The sequence below is a fragment of the Oncorhynchus mykiss genome, chromosome 17 (assembly GCF_013265735.2).
Source record: "Oncorhynchus mykiss isolate Arlee chromosome 17, USDA_OmykA_1.1, whole genome shotgun sequence".
NCBI lineage: Eukaryota > Metazoa > Chordata > Actinopteri > Salmoniformes > Salmonidae > Oncorhynchus > Oncorhynchus mykiss.
In genome coordinates, this window is record NC_048581.1 from 1720012 (window position 1) to 1740262 (window position 20251).

At 47.2% G+C, this 20251-nt stretch overlaps 1 protein-coding gene across 3 annotated transcripts in view; it reads right to left on the reverse strand.

The window, feature by feature from the left end:
• The window catches only part of LOC110495018 (vascular cell adhesion protein 1), a 75538-nt gene extending 62856 nt beyond the window's left edge, over positions 1-12682 (reverse strand). For 2 of the 3 annotated variants that reach the window (XM_036948534.1, XM_036948533.1), the window contains exons 1-5: positions 12474-12682; positions 10482-10650; positions 10199-10278; positions 9753-10100; positions 9337-9597 (exon numbers count right to left, since the gene is read on the reverse strand). In XM_036948534.1, the coding sequence (XP_036804429.1) occupies positions 9337-9597; positions 9753-10100; positions 10199-10278; positions 10482-10650; positions 12474-12645 (1030 nt within the window). In that variant the 5' untranslated portion in view covers positions 12646-12682. The remainder of the gene's footprint in view (positions 1-9336; positions 9598-9752; positions 10101-10198; positions 10279-10481; positions 10651-12473) is intronic. The other variant, XM_036948535.1, reaches the window with a different exon arrangement.
• Positions 12683-20251: the final 7569 nt, after the last annotated feature.

The following is a 20251-nucleotide window of genomic DNA, read 5'->3' on the forward strand; positions in this document are numbered from 1 at the left end:
GCCCCAGTAATGGCTGCAATGGGATCAATGGAACACGTTGTTTTACCGTTGAATCGATAAGAACTCTTAAAAGCTTCGCCACCTACATCACAACATCGTGTAAATGTTTCACGGAATCGACAAAATGTATCATTTAATACAGTCGAAACCTTTACAAATTAGACGCTCTGAAATGAAAGCAACTGCCTACAATGAACATTCGGATTAGAATAATATACAATGTCTGATCTCGCAAACAATGTAATATGATTAGTAGGTGTAATCTAGAGTCAAAGATGCCCTGCTATTGACACACTAGTGCAGAACAACATCCCCACCAAACAATGTAATATGATTAGTAGGTGTAATCTAGAGTCAAAGATGCCCTGCTATTGACACACTAGTGCAGAACAACATCCCCACCAAACAATGTAATATGATTAGTAGGTGTAATCTAGAGTCAAAGATGCCCTGCTATTGACACACTAGTGCAGAACAACATCCCCACCAAACAATGTAATATGATTAGTAGGTGTAATCTAGAGTCAAAGATGCCCTGCTATTGACACACTAGTGCAGAACAACATCCCCACCAAACAATGTAATATGATTAGTAGGTGTAATCTAGAGTCAAAGATGCCCTGCTATTGACACACTAGTGCAGAACAACATCCCCACCAAACAATGTAATATGATTAGTAGGTGTAATCTAGAGTCAAAGATGCCCTGCTATTGACACACTAGTGCAGAACAACATCCCCACCAAACAATGTAATATGATTAGTAGGTGTAATCTAGAGTCAAAGATGCCCTGCTATTGACACACTAGTGCAGAACAACATCCCCACCAAACAATGTAATATGATTAGTAGGTGTAATCTAGAGTCAAAGATGTCCTGCTATTGACACACTAGTGCAGAACAACATCCCCACCAAACAATGTAATATGATTAGTAGGTGTAATCTAGAGTCAAAGATGTCCTGCTATTGACACACTAGTGCAGAACAACATCCCCACCTGGAACAAGGTCATTTGTATATTAACAAAAGTCTAATTACATTGTATGTTATCTGACACCATAACTTAATAAGGAAATGTGAAATGAAGTATTACGTGTCATAGCTGACGAAGATCACGAATGGTCAGAGATAGTGAAAGAAAAGGCAGGCAATAACACTGTAAAATGAATTCAATCCATGATATATATACACATATAGAAACCATGGAAACCATGGAATAGTAGGTGTAAAATGAATTAAATCCATGATATATATACACATATATAGAAACCATGGAAACCATGGAATAGTAGGTGTGTCCTACTATTGGCACAGCATCATAGTTGAAGTCTTCACTGTTATTCTACAATGTAGAAAATAGTACGAATAAAGAAAAACCCTTTAAATGTGTAGGTGGATCCAAACTGTTGATTTTAAGGCAAAATCATAAAGTTACAAGGTAATATTATCAAAGTATTGTTGTCATGATTATCAATCAATCAATCAATAAAAAATCCATCAATAGTTAGCAGAAAGTGGACAGACAGCCACCAATCACAGTGGGAGGGATTTTGAAGAAGAAAAAAATAAAAGCAGATGTATTCAGCCAATCAGTGGGTTCAGGAAGTGGTCTTAAAGCCAATGAATGAGTTGGAGGAGCAGCACAGCCACCAAGGCACTTCCAGCAGTCTGACAGGAAGCTCCTGAGGAGGGAAACAGACGTTTAGGCTGCGTTTACACAGGCAACACAGTTCTGATCATTTGCCAATAATTTGGCATGTCTGATATAGGGTTGGAGATAAAAACCTACAGGAGGGTAGCTCTCCAGGAACAGGGTTGGAGATAAAACCTACAGGAGGGTAGCTCTCCAGGAACAGGGTTAGAGAACCCTGCTCTATGTTAGCAGTATGTGGGGGGGGGGGGGGGGGGGGGTGATTATTCACAATTCAACTATAGAACAGACACATCGTATAGTCATGAGGTCAGAGTTGACCTGCTCTATGTTAGCAGTATGTGGGGGGGGCACATCGTATAGTCATGAGGTCAGAGTTGACCTGCTCTATGTTAGCAGTATGTGGGGGGGGGGAGAACACACATCGTATAGTCATGAGGTCAGAGTTGACCTGCTCTATGTTAGCAGTATGTGGGGGGACGGGGGGACGGGGGGACGGGACACATCGTATAGTCATGAGCTGTGTCAGGTTTCAAATAATATAAACACTCCTGGAATGTCAACATCACAGTGCTTGTATGGAGTAAAATACCAATGATTATGTGAAAGGTCATGTCACATTGGAGCCATTGGGCTTCTCTTCGGAGTTAGTGTTTCTATGTGGTGATGCTCCTCTTCAGTTCCAAAGAGGAGCTTTTCATTACAAGGAGAGCGCGGTCACAGAGGTAATAGGAGAGCTTTTCATTACAAGGAGAGCGCGGTCACAGAGGTAATAGGAGAGCTTTTCATTACAAGGAGAGCGCGGTCACAGAGGTAATAGGAGAGCTTTTCATTACAAGGAGAGCGCGGTCACAGAGGTAATAGGAACGCTTTTCATTACAAGGAGAGCGCGGTCACAGAGGTAATAGGAACGCTTTTCATTACAAGGAGAGCGCGGTCACAGAGGTAATAGGAACGCTTGTCATTACAAGGAGAGCGCGGTCACAGAGGTAATAGGAACGCTTGTCATTACAAGGAGAGCGCGGTCACAGAGGTAATAGGAACGCTTGTCATTACAAGGAGAGCGCGGTCACAGAGGTAATAGGAGAGCGCGGTCACAGAGGTAATAGGAACGCTTTTCATTACAAGGAGAGCGCGGTCACAGAGGTAATAGGAACGCTTTTCATTACAAGGAGAGCGCGGTCACAGAGGTAATAGGAGAGCTTGTCATTACAAGGAGAGCGCGGTCACAGAGGTAATAGGAGAGCTTGTCATTACAAGGAGAGCGCGGTCACAGAGGTAATAGGAGCGCTTTTCATTATATCATGTGTGAATTCTATTGTTTTGTTTTTAATATATATTTTTTCCATAACAGGACCTTCTCGACAGACCAAGACCGATGGACGACCGAATCTGTCAACCTACTGTCACGCCCTGACCATAGTTTACTTTGTATTTTCTATGTTTTGATTGGTCAGGGTGTGATCTGGGTGGGCATTCTATGTTGGATGTCTTGTTTGTCTATTTCTATGTCTGGCCTGATATGGTTCTCAATCAGAGGCAGGTGTTAGTCATTGTCTCTGATTGGGAACCATATTTAGGTAGCCTGGGTTTCACTGTGTGTTTGTGGGTGATTGTTCCTGTCTATGTGTTTTCACCAGATAGGCTGTTTAGGTTTTCGTTACGTTTATTGTTTTTGTAGTGTTTGTGTTTAGTGTGTTTTTTTCATTAAACATGAATCGCAATCGACACGCTGCATTTTGGTCCGACTCTCCTTCTCACGAAGAAAACCGTTACAGAATCACCCACCACCAACGGACCAAGCAGCGTGTCAACAGGCAGCAGCAGCAGCGTAAAGAGGAATGGACATGGGAGGACGTTTTGGATGGCAAGGGCTGTTACACTTGGGAGGAGATACTGGCTGGAAGAGATCGCCTCCCATGGGAACAGGTGGAGGCACTTAGGAGAGCAGAGGCAGCCGGAGAGAGGAGCCGGCGATATGAGGGAACACGGCTGGCAAGGAAGCCCGAGAGGCAGCCCCAAAAATTTCTTGGGGGGGGGCTAACAGGGAGTATGGCTACGCCAGGTAGGAGACCTGGGCAGACTCCCTGTGCTTACCGGGGGGCTAGAGAGACCGGACAGGCACCGTGTTATGCAGTGGTGCGCACGGTGTCTCCAGTGCGGGTGCATAGCCCGGTGCGGTATATTCCAGCTCCACGTGTAGGCCGGGCTAGATTGAGCGTCGAGCCTAATGCCATGAAGCCGGCTCTACGCAGCTGGTCCCCAGTGCGTCTCCTTGGGCCGGCTTACATGGCACCAGCCTTGCGCTCGGTGTCTCCGGTTCGCCTGCATAGCCCAGTGCGGGCTATTCCACCTCGCCGCACTGGCAGGGCGACCGTGAGCATTCAACCAGGTAAGGTTGGGCAGGCTCGGTGCTCAAGAGCTCCAGTGCGCCTGCACGGTCCGGTTTTTCCAGTACCACCTCCACACCCCAGCCCTCCGGTAGCAGCTCCCCGCACCAGGCTTCCTGTGCGTGTCCTCGGCCCAGTACCACCAGTGCCAGCACCACGCATCAGGCCTACAGTGCGCCTCGCCTGTCCAGCGCTGTCGGAGCCCTCCTCCTCTCCAGCGCTGTCGGAGTCTCCCGCCTGTTTAGCGCTGTTAGAGCCTTCCTTCTCTACAGCGCTGCCGGAGTCTCCCGCCTGTTCAGAACTGCCAGTTTGCAAAGAGCTGCCAGTTTGCAAAGAGCTGCCAGTTTGCATAGAGCTGCCAGTTTGCATAGAGCTGCCAGTTTGCATAGAGCTGCCAGTTTGCATAGAGCTGCCAGTCTGCAAGGAGCTGCCAGTCTGCAAGGAGCTGCCAGTCTGCAAGGAGCTGCCAGTTAGCAAGGAGCTGCCAGTCTGCAAGGAGCTGCCAGTCTGCAAGGAGCTGCCAGTCTGCAAGGAGCCGCCAGAGCTGCCTGTCTGCAGGATGCCGCCAAAGCTGCCAGTCTGCAAGGAGCCGCCAGAGCTGCCAGTCTGCAAGGAGCCGCCAGAGCTGCCAGTCTGCAAGGAGCCGCCAGAGCTGCCAGTTAGCATGGAGCAGCCAGGGTCGCCAGTCAGTATGGAGCAGCCAGGGCCGCCAGTCAGCATGGAGCAGCCAGGGCCGCCAGTCAGCATGGAGCAGCCAGGGCCGCCAGTCAGCATGGAGCAGCCAGTCAGCATGGAGCAGCCAGTCAGCATGGAGCAGCCAGAGCAGCCAGTCAGCATGGAGCAGCCAGAGCTGCCAGTCAGCATGGAGCAGCCAGTCAGCATGGAGCAGCCAGAGCTGCCAGTCAGCATGGAGCAGCCAGTCAGCATGGAGCAGCCAGAGCTGCCAGTCAGCATGGAGCAGCCAGTTAGCATGGAGCAGCCAGAGCTGCCAGTCAGCATGGAGCAGCCAGTCAGCATGGAGCAGCCAGAGCTGCCAGTCAGCATGGAGCAGCCAGTCAGCATGGAGCAGCCAGAGCTGCCAGTTGACCAGACTCTCCCAGATCTGCCAGTCGACCAGACTCTTCCAGATCTGCCCGTCGTCCAGACTCTTCCAGATCTGCCAGTCGTCCAGACTCTTCCAGATCTGCCAGTCGTCCAGACTCTTCCAGATCTGCCAGTCGTCCAGACTCTTCCAGATCTGCCAGTCGACCAGACTCTTCCAGATCTGCCAGTCGACCAGACTCTTCCAGATCTGCCAGTCGACCAGACTCTTCCAGATCTGCCAGTCGACCAGACTCTTCCAGATCTGCCAGTCGACCAGACTCTTCCAGATCTGCCAGTCGTCCAGACTCTTCCAGATCTGCCAGTCGTCCAGACTCTCTCAGATCTGCCAGTCGTCCAGATTCTCCCAGATCTGCCAGTCGACCAGATTCTCCCAGATCCGCCAGTCGACCAGATTCTCCCAGATCCGCCAGTCGACCAGATTCTCCCAGATCCGCCAGTCGACCAGATTCTCCCAGATCCGCCAGTCGACCAGATTCTTCCAGATCTGCTAGTCGACCAGGATCTGCTGAAACCGCCAGCCAGCCAGGTTCTGGTAGTTTCTACTACCTGCCTGGGCTTCCTCTCAGTGCTGAGCTTCTTCTCAGTGCTGAGCTTCCTCTCAGTGCTGAGCTACCCATCTGTCCCGAGTTACCTCTGTCCCGAGCTGTCCCTCTGTCCCATGTTATCATTGTGGTGGGTAACCTATTTAGGGACGTTTAGGAGGGGGATTAAAACTGTCATGGAGTGGGGTCCACGTCCAGCGCCAGAGCCGCCACCGCGGACAGATGCCCACCCAGACCCTCCCCTATAGGTTCAGGTTTTGCGGCCGGAGTCCGCACCTTGGGGGGGGGGTACTGTCACGCCCTGACCATAGTTTACTTTGTATTTTCTATGTTTTGATTGGTCAGGGTGTGATCTGGGTGGGCATTCTATGTTGGATGTCTTGTTTGTCTATTTCTATGTCTGGCCTGATATGGTTCTCAATCAGAGGCAGGTGTTAGTCATTGTCTCTGATTGGGAACCATATTTAGGTAGCCTGGGTTTCACTGTGTGTTTGTGGGTGATTGTTCCTGTCTATGTGTTTTCACCAGATAGGCTGTTTAGGTTTTCGTTACGTTTATTGTTTTTGTAGTGTTTGTGTTTAGTGTGTTTTTTTCATTAAACATGAATCGCAATCGACACGCTGCATTTTGGTCCGACTCTCCTTCTCACGAAGAAAACCGTTACAGAATCACCCACCACCAACGGACCAAGCAGCGTGTCAACAGGCAGCAGCAGCAGCGTAAAGAGGAATGGACATGGGAGGACGTTTTGGATGGCAAGGGCTGTTACACTTGGGAGGAGATACTGGCTGGAAGAGATCGCCTCCCATGGGAACAGGTGGAGGCACTTAGGAGAGCAGAGGCAGCCGGAGAGAGGAGCCGGCGATATGAGGGAACACGGCTGGCAAGGAAGCCCGAGAGGCAGCCCCAAAAATTTCTTGGGGGGGGGGGCTAACAGGGAGTATGGCTACGCCAGGTAGGAGACCTGGGCAGACTCCCTGTGCTTACCGGGGGGCTAGAGAGACCGGACAGGCACCGTGTTATGCAGTGGTGCGCACGGTGTCTCCAGTGCGGGTGCATAGCCCGGTGCGGTATATTCCAGCTCCACGTGTAGGCCGGGCTAGATTGAGCGTCGAGCCTAATGCCATGAAGCCGGCTCTACGCAGCTGGTCCCCAGTGCGTCTCCTTGGGCCGGCTTACATGGCACCAGCCTTGCGCTCGGTGTCTCCGGTTCGCCTGCATAGCCCAGTGCGGGCTATTCCACCTCGCCGCACTGGCAGGGCGACCGTGAGCATTCAACCAGGTAAGGTTGGGCAGGCTCGGTGCTCAAGAGCTCCAGTGCGCCTGCACGGTCCGGTTTTTCCAGTACCACCTCCACACCCCAGCCCTCCGGTAGCAGCTCCCCGCACCAGGCTTCCTGTGCGTGTCCTCGGCCCAGTACCACCAGTGCCAGCACCACGCATCAGGCCTACAGTGCGCCTCGCCTGTCCAGCGCTGTCGGAGCCCTCCTCCTCTCCAGCGCTGTCGGAGTCTCCCGCCTGTTTAGCGCTGTTAGAGCCTTCCTTCTCTACAGCGCTGCCGGAGTCTCCCGCCTGTTCAGAACTGCCAGTTTGCAAAGAGCTGCCAGTTTGCAAAGAGCTGCCAGTTTGCATAGAGCTGCCAGTTTGCATAGAGCTGCCAGTTTGCATAGAGCTGCCAGTTTGCATAGAGCTGCCAGTCTGCAAGGAGCTGCCAGTCTGCAAGGAGCTGCCAGTCTGCAAGGAGCTGCCAGTTAGCAAGGAGCTGCCAGTCTGCAAGGAGCTGCCAGTCTGCAAGGAGCTGCCAGTCTGCAAGGAGCTGCCAGTCTGCAAGGAGCCGCCAGAGCTGCCTGTCTGCAGGATGCCGCCAAAGCTGCCAGTCTGCAAGGAGCCGCCAGAGCTGCCAGTCTGCAAGGAGCCGCCAGAGCTGCCAGTCTGCAAGGAGCCGCCAGAGCTGCCAGTTAGCATGGAGCAGCCAGGGTCGCCAGTCAGTATGGAGCAGCCAGGGCCGCCAGTCAGCATGGAGCAGCCAGGGCCGCCAGTCAGCATGGAGCAGCCAGGGCCGCCAGTCAGCATGGAGCAGCCAGTCAGCATGGAGCAGCCAGAGCTGCCAGTCAGCATGGAGCAGCCAGTCAGCATGGAGCAGCCAGAGCTGCCAGTCAGCATGGAGCAGCCAGTTAGCATGGAGCAGCCAGAGCTGCCAGTCAGCATGGAGCAGCCAGTCAGCATGGAGCAGCCAGAGCTGCCAGTCAGCATGGAGCAGCCAGTCAGCATGGAGCAGCCAGAGCTGCCAGTTGACCAGACTCTCCCAGATCTGCCAGTCGACCAGACTCTTCCAGATCTGCCCGTCGTCCAGACTCTTCCAGATCTGCCAGTCGTCCAGACTCTTCCAGATCTGCCAGTCGTCCAGACTCTTCCAGATCTGCCAGTCGTCCAGACTCTTCCAGATCTGCCAGTCGACCAGACTCTTCCAGATCTGCCAGTCGACCAGACTCTTCCAGATCTGCCAGTCGACCAGACTCTTCCAGATCTGCCAGTCGACCAGACTCTTCCAGATCTGCCAGTCGTCCAGACTCTTCCAGATCTGCCAGTCGTCCAGACTCTCTCAGATCTGCCAGTCGTCCAGATTCTCCCAGATCTGCCAGTCGACCAGATTCTCCCAGATCCGCCAGTCGACCAGATTCTCCCAGATCCGCCAGTCGACCAGATTCTCCCAGATCCGCCAGTCGACCAGATTCTCCCAGATCCGCCAGTCGACCAGATTCTTCCAGATCTGCTAGTCGACCAGGATCTGCTGAAACCGCCAGCCAGCCAGGTTCTGGTAGTTTCTACTACCTGCCTGGGCTTCCTCTCAGTGCTGAGCTTCTTCTCAGTGCTGAGCTTCCTCTCAGTGCTGAGCTACCCATCTGTCCCGAGTTACCTCTGTCCCGAGCTGTCCCTCTGTCCCATGTTATCATTGTGGTGGGTAACCTATTTAGGGACGTTTAGGAGGGGGATTAAAACTGTCATGGAGTGGGGTCCACGTCCAGCGCCAGAGCCGCCACCGCGGACAGATGCCCACCCAGACCCTCCCCTATAGGTTCAGGTTTTGCGGCCGGAGTCCGCACCTTGGGGGGGGGGTACTGTCACGCCCTGACCATAGTTTACTTTGTATTTTCTATGTTTTGATTGGTCAGGGTGTGATCTGGGTGGGCATTCTATGTTGGATGTCTTGTTTGTCTATTTCTATGTCTGGCCTGATATGGTTCTCAATCAGAGGCAGGTGTTAGTCATTGTCTCTGATTGGGAACCATATTTAGGTAGCCTGGGTTTCACTGTGTGTTTGTGGGTGATTGTTCCTGTCTATGTGTTTTCACCAGATAGGCTGTTTAGGTTTTCGTTACGTTTATTGTTTTTGTAGTGTTTGTGTTTAGTGTGTTTTTTTCATTAAACATGAATCGCAATCGACACGCTGCATTTTGGTCCGACTCTCCTTCTCACGAAGAAAACCGTTACACCTACCAACCAACCTACCTACCAACCAACCAAACTATCAACCAACTAACCTAACAACCAATCAATCAATCAAACACTCTTCCAACTTACCAACCATCCAACCTACCAAACAACCAACCAATCTTTCAACAAACCTACCAATCATCCATCCATCTCACCTGTGACCTCCACGTTAACAGTACAGGTGCTGTTTCCCAGGGGGTTGATGGCGATGCAGGTGTAATCTCCAGAGTGAGACTTGGCCATGTTGGTGATGGTCACTACAGATCTCTCTTTCATGGTGTTGGGGTCGGCTTGGGGGAGCAACCAATTGTAGGAGGGGGCAGGGTTACCATTTGCACTACAGTTAAGTGATAGGGTGTTGCCCTCCGTGATGGTCATGGAGAAACATCCAGGACTCATAGTGATCTGAGGCTTGTCTGGGGGGGGGGGGGGGGGGGGACAGTGAGTGAGAGATGAGAAACAAGTTGATTAATGAGAGAAAATGAAGTGAAAACATCATCGTCATGACTCGTCTGATAACTAACTAACGGTTGTACTAAATGTGTGTAGACAGAGAACCAGAAGGACTCACAGTGCACGTTGATGTTGAGGCGGTTTGAGTCCATTACAGCAGGAGGTTGGGGTCCCTCTGGTCCCAGATCCAACATGGCTGAACACAACAACTGGGCCCCGGCATCATCTCTACCAGGGGTGAAGTCCAGGGTGTAGGTCCCATTCTCTGGTGTCTTGATGTTGTCCTTGGATTTATGTTGTGTGTCTAATTCTGTCTGTTCACCAGTGGTATTGACTTTGTAGAAGGTCACCCTGAGTCTCCCAATAGGAGCAATGTTCTGGACAAGACACTGTAGCAGGTACTGATGCCCCTCAACCATCGGATCAGGGTACTTCCTGTAGCTGATGGAGACACTGTCTGGAAGCTCTGTGGAGGAATGGAAACACACAGTGATTAACAGTGCAGAGCCATACTAAGAATACATTCAGAAACACCAGAGAAGATAAGAGAGAGATGTCACTCACTATAAACTGTGATGTCCAGCTGTTTCTCACACTGGCCTCCGTCTGTGAAGCACTTAGGGTTGTTCTCCCAGTCAGTCACACTGTCAAATCAAATGGAATATTTAAACTGCATTTAAAATAAATCAATGAAAATAAAAAAACAGAAGTCAACACAAGAGATGGATAAATGTATAAAATAACAGTAAAACCTTCATTAAAGACCATCGAAGACACATAACAGTAAAGTCAAACTATAAAGGTGTTTTAAAAAGTCTCAGCTGTGTAACAAGTCTGCCTCTCTTACCTGTCCACCCTCCAGTTTAGGATCTTCACCTCCTTGTCTGTTAGACCAACCCCTCCCTGGGTGGATTCCCAGCCTATCTCTACAGGGGTATCTGAGCTGCAGTTAGATGAGGCTGGGTCTCCATACTTCACCACCAGCCTGGCAGGACTGATCACCAGGCACTCAGCATCTGGAAGACCAAGGTCAAGTGAAAACTTTATTGTTCTGTTATTGTTGATTTTATTGTTCAAACCAATCAGGACGATATTATTGTCTAATGTTTATATCTATCTGTATGTTAATCAACTACATGTTACACTCCATAAACCAGAAGTTGACACACACACACACACACACGCACACAAGAAGAAGATGCACACGCATACACACATACCGCACACACTAGTGATGCACGTGTTGACTCATAGGGTCATCAAATTGTGTGTGGCTGAAGGGCGGGTTGAGTGGGTTGAAAAAATAGGAAGTATAGCTTAAAGAAATCTATAAATGTACAATTCTTGTGCAATTTATTCAGGCTAAATTGAGGTTTTTCTTTCATTATTTTAGGCTATCTGGTATTAGTGTATAAGCCTAAACTTTAGACCAAATAGCCGAAACGGACAATCGACAAATGATGCTTTTGGCAGCAAAAGTTAACGTCAATCCGCGGAGGGCAAAAAGAGACATTGTCGACGTTGAATTCAATAAGACGAAATGCTGCGAAGGGAAAGTTGAAAATAAAGAGAAAGGAGAGCCAGAAAAGTAACGTTTGGAAAAGAAGTGGTAAAACGAGATGATTGGGAGGTCATATATAAATTCGACAGTCACAAGACGGGACTTAAAATGGGGCTGTGGCACATCAAGGGAACTGCAGCCTTCTGTTCAGGTGTATTACATGGAGATAGGGACTGTGGCACATCAAGGGAACTGCAGCCTTCTGTTCAGGTGTATTCATATAGCCATAATATGAACTCTTGCAGAACTAAGCATGTCTTGCAGTAAAATGATACACCAAATGTAGACAACATGTGGACTTGGGAACAGGAGCGGAGAAATTTGAATTCTTTATTTCTGCCTACTTGAGAGAATACAAAGCTCAGTTTGATACCATCTGTAGAGGTGCCGTCTTCATCATTAAACACCATAAAACCTGATAGTATTTCAACCGCATAAAAACCGAACTGCAATCTCATCAGAAACATATTGGGTTTCATTTTCACAGCTTTCTTTCTCCTTTCCAGCCGGTCAAATTGATGTCATTTGGACATTTTGCACAGAAAATCTTTTCCGTTTTTATTTTTGTTGCGTCATTGTATTTTCTCGCCGGTCCCTAAACGTCTTCGCTCTGCGTAAGATGACAGAGAGAACTTTACGGATGTCAACTAGATTGAAGCGTTCATTCTATCGCTATCGATCTATTACAGTATTATGTTGATCAAGTGGTTTATTTAGTATTCTAGGTCAACATATAATGACAAAAGAGAAGCTACATGCATCTAATTTATAGAATAGTCGACTAACAAATAGCCTACCAAAATGTAGGAAATTATCATTTATATCTAAATCAGGTTTATAAAAAAAAAAACTACTCCCCCTGTCAAAAAAAACCGTTCCGCTCTCTTTGACTGTAGCCTATCGCATATTTTCTATATTAGCGGGTTAGGGTTGGGTGCGGCCCTCAGATTTTCACTTTATCACATCTAGTCGGGTTGTTGTGGATGGGTTATTAGCAATTCCGGGCGGGTGAACAAACAGCTGACCTGAGCACCACTAACACGTACACACACATGGAATTTAGTACGTCATTGAACCATGGCAGGAGAGAGGATGTATTCCTAAAGAATTCAACCATTCACTGTCAGTCATTAGTTATCTAAAATACTTGAAATCAAATGCACAGTACCAACATTTGTTTAAGGAAACAAAACAGAAAAAAAAATACCTAAACTATTAAACTCAACTTAATTCCGCACTCGTCACAGAGTTGTGGAATTAGACAGAAGTCTAACTTACCGGTGAAGTCACAATACAGAGACAATGATGAAATAAGTAGGCCAATTAAAATCTCCATTTTCCATCTAACTAACAACGAACGTCCCTCGGTGAAGTATTCCGCTATTCTGTTAGACGAGTTGAAGAAATGCGCTCGTTCTGCTTTGCAGAAGACCGTTGAAAGTGAAAGCATTCTTTACTGGAAAACGCCCCAACGACCCCTCCTCTTCCTCCTCTTCCTCCTCTCTCTCTCTCTCCCCGAGTCTTCTATTATCTACAGTAGTGGTATTCATAGTCGGGGTCACGAACTCGAGGGAGAACTGCAGTGCACTCGCCCAAAGCATAAATAAGAGTATAGATTAGTGTATGGGACAATAGGAGAGGATAGAGGGTATAGACAGGAGGGCAGATATATCAACCAGTCAACCAACATCTGCATTGTCACACACATAAATCTGTCATTGACACTGGCGTCCTATCTGAGAGAGAGAGAGAGAGAGAGAGAATTAAGGACAGTAGTCTATAATGGAGTGTTGTTTAGGTTAGAGGTGTCACTTTAATCAAACAGTAACAGTGACCCAGATCAGGACAGTAGTCTATAATGGAGTGTTGTTTAGGTTAGAGGTGTCACTTTAATCAAACAGTAACAGTGACCCAGATCAGGACAGTAGTCTATAATGGAGTGTTGTTTAGGTTAGAGGTGTCACTTTAATCAAACAGTAACAGTGACCCAGATCAGGACAGTAGTCTATAATGGAGTGTTGTTTAGGTTAGAGGTGTCACTTTAATCAAACAGTAACAGTGACCCAGATCAGGACAGTAGTCTATAATGGAGTGTTGTTTAGGTTAGAGGTGTCACTTTAATCAAACAGTAACAGTGACCCAGATCAGGACAGTAGTCTATAATGGAGTGTTGTTTAGGTTAGAGGTGTCACTTTAATCAAACAGTAACAGTGACCCAGATCAGGACAGTAGTCTATAATGGAGTGTTGTTTAGGTTAGAGGTGTCACTTTAATCAAACAGTAACAGTGACCCAGATCAGGACAGTAGTCTATAATGGAGTGTTGTTTAGGTTAGAGGTGTCACTTTAATCAAACAGTAACAGTGACCCAGATCAGGACAGTAGTCTATAATGGAGTGTTGTTTAGGTTAGAGGTGTCACTTTAATCAAACAGTAACAGTGACCCAGATCAGGACAGTAGTCTATAATGGAGTGTTGTTTAGGTTAGAGGTGTCACTTTAATCAAACAGTAACAGTGACCCAGATCAGGACAGTAGTCTATAATGGAGTGTTGTTTAGGTTAGAGGTGTCACTTTAATCAAACAGTAACAGTGACCCAGATCAGGACAGTAGTCTATAATGGAGTGTTGTTTAGGTTAGAGGTGTCACTTTAATCAAACAGTAACAGTGACCCAGATCAGGACAGTAGTCTATAATGGAGTGTTGTTTAGGTTAGAGGTGTCACTTTAATCAAACAGTAACAGTGACCCAGATCAGGACAGTAGTCTATAATGGAGTGTTGTTTAGGTTAGAGGTGTCACTTTAATCAAACAGTGACCCAGATCAGGACAGTAGTCTATAATGGAGTGTTGTTTAGGTTAGAGGTGTCACTTTAATCAAACAGTAACAGTGACCCAGATCAGGACAGTAGTCTATAATGGAGTGTTGTTTAGGTTAGAGGTGTCCCTTTAATCAAACAGTAACAGTGACCCAGATCAGGACAGTAGTCTATAATGGAGTGTTGTTTAGGTTAGAGGTGTCACTTTAATCAAACAGTAACAGTGACCCAGATCAGGACAGTAGTCTATAATGGAGTGTTGTTTAGGTTAGAGGTGTCACTTTAATCAAACAGTAACAGTGACCCAGATCAGGACAGTAGTCTATAATGGAGTGTTGTTTAGGTTAGAGGTGTCACTTTAATCAAACAGTAACAGTGACCCAGATCAGGACAGTAGTCTATAATGGAGTGTTGTTTAGGTTAGAGGTGTCCCTTTAATCAAACAGTAACAGAATGAAAGAATAATTGGTGTTTCTCACTCTGAAACCCCTGAAATACACATTCTATTGATATATTCTCATATTCCCTGATCAATTAAGTTCGCGGTGTCTCCATGGTAACGGTCATGTTTGTCCAGTCGCCGGGGAGCTAAACAGAGGAAGTGAATCTGCACGGCAGGAAGTTGACTAGATCCGACAGAGAGAAAGAAAATGTGCAGTCTTCCTGACAGCCTTACAATGGCTTTGAGCAAGAAATTGAACATCCCGAACCAAGGTGCATTTAGTGGCAGCAAGCATTGTAGACCAAGCTAAAGAGTACATCCAGCTTATAGTAAACACTCAAAATGAAGTCTTTCGAACAGACTTACAAAGAGGATACATGTCACAGACACAACACATTGACTGTCAGGAGTTAAATGGACTTGACGTGTGGAAAGTCATTGTGGGAAGGTTTAGAAAACTAAGACAGGAACACAGTTGTCTACTGTGAAGTTAACGTGAATGTGCTTCATATTATAATATAAGGAGGCCTATATATCCTCATGTGTGTGTTCTGCTGTAGTCTACATTGATTGAAGTTATATTCTGATATTGTGAAATTTGTCCTACTGTTACATTGATGTGTTGTAAGGCCCACAGCTGAGTGTGTGTTCATGTGGCCCTTGTTCTGCAATAACGTCTAAACATGTTGCTCAACATTGAGGTCTCGAAATTTAGGCTCTAAGAAATTCAGACTTGTTTAAGCCCCACAGCTAAACTCGAGTAGGCTGGCATACTTTAGGCCCCTCAAACTCAACTCTGGATATTGAAGCCAGTTCCACTGTACTTTTAAAAAAAATGGTTCCCTTCTAATCAGGGACTGATTTACACCTGGGACACCTGGTGTGCGCAATCAATTATCAGGTAGAACAGAAAACCAGCAGGCTCCGGACCTCGTAGGGTCAGAGTTGACTACCCCTGGTATAGGCTATGCGTATGACGGGTGTTCAGTAGCAGTACACTGTAGCTGGTCCTGACCCCCCTCAACTCCATGGTCACCACACTGTAGCTGGTCCTGAACCCCCTCAACTCCATGGTCACCACACTGTAGCTGGTCCTGATCCCCCTCAACTCCATGGTCACCACACTGTAGCTGGTCCTGATCCCCCTCAACTCCATGGTCACCACACTGTAGCTGGTCCTGACCCCCCTCAACTCCATGGTCACCACACTGTAGCTGGTCCTGAACCCCCTCAACTCCATGGTCACCACACTGTAGCTGGTCCTGATCCCCCTCAACTCCATGGTCACCACACTGTAGCTGGTCCTGATCCCCCTCAACTCCATGGTCACCACACTGTAGCTGGTCCTGATCCCCCTCAACTCCATGGTCACCACACTAGCTGGTCCTGATCCCCCTCAACTCCATGGTCACCACACTAGCTGGTCCTGATCCCCCTCAACTCCATGGTCACCACACTGTAGCTGGTCCTGATCCCCCTCAACTCCATGGTCACCACATTTGTAGCTGGAGGGAGGAGGCTGCAGCAAATAGCTGATGGACACACAGTCTGAAAGCTCTGTGGAGGAATGGAAACACACACACACATACTGATTAAACAGTGCAAAGTCATACTGCAGTATACAATCACTCTGTGGAGGAATGGAAACACACACACACACATACACACACTGATTAAACAGTGCAAAGTCATACTGCAGTATACATTCAGAAACACCAGTGAAGGGGCTGTGGTCTAAGGCACTGCAGTGCTAGCTGTGCCACTAAAGATTCTGGGTTAGAGTCCAGGATCTGTCGCAGCCGGGCCTCGACCGGGAGACCCATGGCGTGGCGCACAATTGGCTCAGCGTCGTCCAGGTTAGGGGAGGGGTTTGGCCGGCAGGGATGTTCTTGTCCCATCATGCACTAGCGACTCCTGTGGCGGGCCAGGAGCAGTGTACGCTGACACAGTCGCCAGGTGTTCGGTGTTTCCTCCGACACATTGGTGCAGCTGGCTTCCAGGTTAAGTGGGCATTGTGTCAAGAAGCAGTGCGACTTGGTTGGGTTGTGTTTCAGAGGACGCATGGCTCTCGACCTTCGCCTCTCCTGAGTTAGTACGGGAGATACAGCGATGGGACAAGACTGTAACTACCAATTTGGATACTCCTCAAACTTTTCCAATCTCACTTGCCACTCCTTCCCCAACAATATCTGCACACTCTCTCTCTCTCTGCCTTCCATGCCACTCTCCAACCCCTCTCTATCTCTGCCTTCCATGCCACTCTCCCTCCCGTCTCACCCCTTCCACCTCTCCCTCCCTGAGTAAGCAAGCAGCCATGCACAAGTCTTGGGTTGTGTGATCTGGAACAGCTCATAGGCTCCTGCTCTGTCTGCTGTTTCTGTAGTGAGACAGCTTGATGTACCAGTACACCTCCTGGACAGGACACTAGTCTATCTCCTGTTTCTGTAGTGAGGCAGCTTGATGTACCAGCACACCTCCTGGACAGGACACTAGTTTATCACAAGGCCTTAACCCCAATCGATCTCCCTATATTGCCGTGTGCAGCATTTCCCAGAGGGGGATCATTTTGGTTTTGGTTACATTTTATTTGGATAGTGCAGATTTGGTATCTATAGATCCTCTACAGTTGGTCATACTATCAACAGACAATCTGTTCATAAAGCAACTGCTTGCCAAGGTCAGGATAAGGGTTATGGTAAGGGTCAGTTTAGGGTCAGGATAAGGGTTATGGTAAAGGGTCAGTTTAGGGTCAGGATAAGGGTTATGGTAAAGGGTCAGTTTAGGGTCAGGATAAGGGTTATGGTAAAGGGTCAGTTTAGGGTCAGGATAAGGGTTATGGTAAGGGTCAGTTTAGGGTCAGGATAAGGGTTATGGTAAGGGTTAGAATAAGGGTTAGGATAAGGGTTATGGTAAGGGTCAGTTTAGGGTCAGGATAAGGGTTATGGTAAAGGGTCAGTTTAGGGTCAGGATAAGGGTTATGGTAAAGGTCAGTTTAGGGTCAGGATAAGGGTTATGGTAAAGGTCAGTTTAGGGTCAGGATAAGGGTTATGGTAAGGGTCAGTTTAGGGTCAGGATAAGGGTTATGGTAAGGGTCAGTTTAGGGTCAGGATAAGGGTTATGGTAAGGGTCAGTTTAGGGTCAGGGTCAGGATAAGGGTTATGGTAAAGGTCAGTTTAGGGTCAGGATAAGGGTTATGGTAAGGGTAAGTTTAGGGTCAGGATAAGGGTTATGGTTACGTTAGAGCTAGTAGAAATGTTACTGATAGTCTGTAGAACATCTACAGATGGACTAACCAAATAAAGTGTTACCTTGGTTTTTGCCCGAGCGCTACACAGCTGATTAAAAATAATCAAAGCTTGATGAGTTGATTATTTAAAATCAGCTGTGTATGACTAGGACAAAATCTCAAATACACACACCCCTTAGGGACCCCAGGGCCGAGTTCGCGAAAAGCGGGCGTGGTGCAAAGCAGAGACCGCACCAGATCCCATTAACAGCGTTGGGAAAGCTGCTCTGAAAATATAGTTTACCAAGCCACCAATTACTGAACACTGGAAGTTAAGCTACTGGTACGCTAACACTACTTTTGAGAAACAAAGTTTATTCAGTGACTTTGAAAAAATAAAATAAAGTATTTCACTACATCCTAAACTACTTCATAATTACCATCTCTAAATCTGAAACGTTAGACTACATATTGCAAGAACAGATCACTTCGGGGGTCAAATGTCAGCAGAATGTGTAATTTAGCTTAATACCACAAAAACAAAATGTTTCAAGTGAGAATTCGGCACGTCTGATAAAAGACAGGAAGAGATTGTCTACTTCACCCATATTGTGTCGTTCCAGTAGTTAGCAGTTAGCGACATGCCAAAAAAAGGAATTAACTGAAAACGTTACTGAAACCCATTTTGTAACGTTCCCCAGCAAACACTACTGAAACCCATTTTGTAACGTTCCCCAGCAAACACTACTGAAACCCATTTTGGAACGTTCCCCAGCAAACACTACTGAAACCCATTTGTAACGTTCCCCAGCAAACACTACTGAAACCCATTTTGTAACGTTCCCCAGAAAAGACTACTGAAACCCATTTTGTAACGTTCCCCAGAAAACACTACTGAAACCCATTTTGTAACGTTCCCCAGCAAACACTACTGAAACCCATTTTGTAACGTTCCCCAGCAAGAAAACCCAAATAATAATTGCTCAGAGTCACTGACAACAACCAAAACGAAACAGGAGGGGTTCTGAAAGACACTCATGGGGGTGTCCACTGATAGTTGACTAGCAACAACAACAACTGGAACGTAAAAGACACCCACTAAATTTCCCCAAGAGGCAAACTAAATAAAAACCCAAACTGAAAAGACAGGAAGCAAAACCAAAACTGGGAAGATCAGACACAGGAATGTTTATGTAGAAATCAAAGTGGAATGCAAACTGAAGGTGTTGACCCTCCACATCTCTCAAGACCACTGGCCCAGCAGCTTTTAAATTTCACCTGGGCAAGCACTTGACTGATTTCCTTATATGAATCTTTGAAATTATTACATTTATGTTTTTTAGTTCAGTGTAGTTAAATTACACGTGGTTCCCCGACAGCCCATTTTGTTTACTTTGGTATGACTAATTTTGTCCATTCTTCGTTATAAACCACCTGTTTTTTTAGGGGATAATACATGTTTATTCTGAGGAAGAGTTCCTTATCAGTAGGAAACACACTTTAGTGTGAAACTAAATGGGAGGGACTAAGGCTACATAACAAATGGTGCACTATTCCCTATACAGTGCACTACAGAGCGCTATATGGGCTAAAAACACAAACTTCACTGGCTGCATTGTGAATGTGACTCAATAGCACCACCTACAGGACGATAGGGGAACTACGGACTGCATTGTGAATGCGACTCAATAGCACCACCTACAGGACGACAGGGGAAACTACGGACTGCATTGTGAATGCGACTCAATAGCACCACCTACAGGACGACAGGGGAAACTACGGACTGCATTGTGAATGCGACTCAATAGCACCACCTACAGGACGACAGGGGAACTTAATTATTTCAAACTAAGTTTTCACAGGATGAAACGCATTAGTAGAATAGTTGTGTTATTTATTAAAATCAGATCAATACTCAGATAATAATAAGAGACAAAATCAGTAAACTGTGTTTACCAGAGAATGTGTTCATTAGTACTGTAGTATAGTATACACTGTTTTGCGTCCCTAATGGCACCCCACGATCAATATCAGATCGTGTACATTCTAAATGGATGGATGACATTTTACCATTAAGACCATCACTACCTTCATATTCACACAGGGTCCCAAATGGCACCCTATTCCCTATTATATAGTGCACTACTTTTAGCCAGAACCCTATGGGCCCTGGTCAAACGTAGTGCACTAAATTGGGTGTCATTCAGGACTCAGATTAACAATTTCTTGTGAAACATCACATTCTCTGACACTTTAAAAAGCTCATATTTGAGCTCATGGAGTAAACAACTGACGTTCTGCAAAAGGGAGGAATAGTCTAGGTCCTGAATGGTGTCCCTACTCCCTTTATAGTGCACTCTTTTTGACCAGAGCCCAGTGTGAATGGTATCTCATTTGACCAGAGCCCAGTGTGAATGGTGTCTCATTTGACCAGAGCCCAGTGTGAATGGTGTCTCATTTGACCAGAGCCCAGTGTGAATGGTGTCTCATTTGACCAGAGCCCAGTGTGAATGGTGTCTCGTTTGACCAGAGCCCAGTGTGAATGGTGTCTCGTTTGACTAGAGCCCAGTG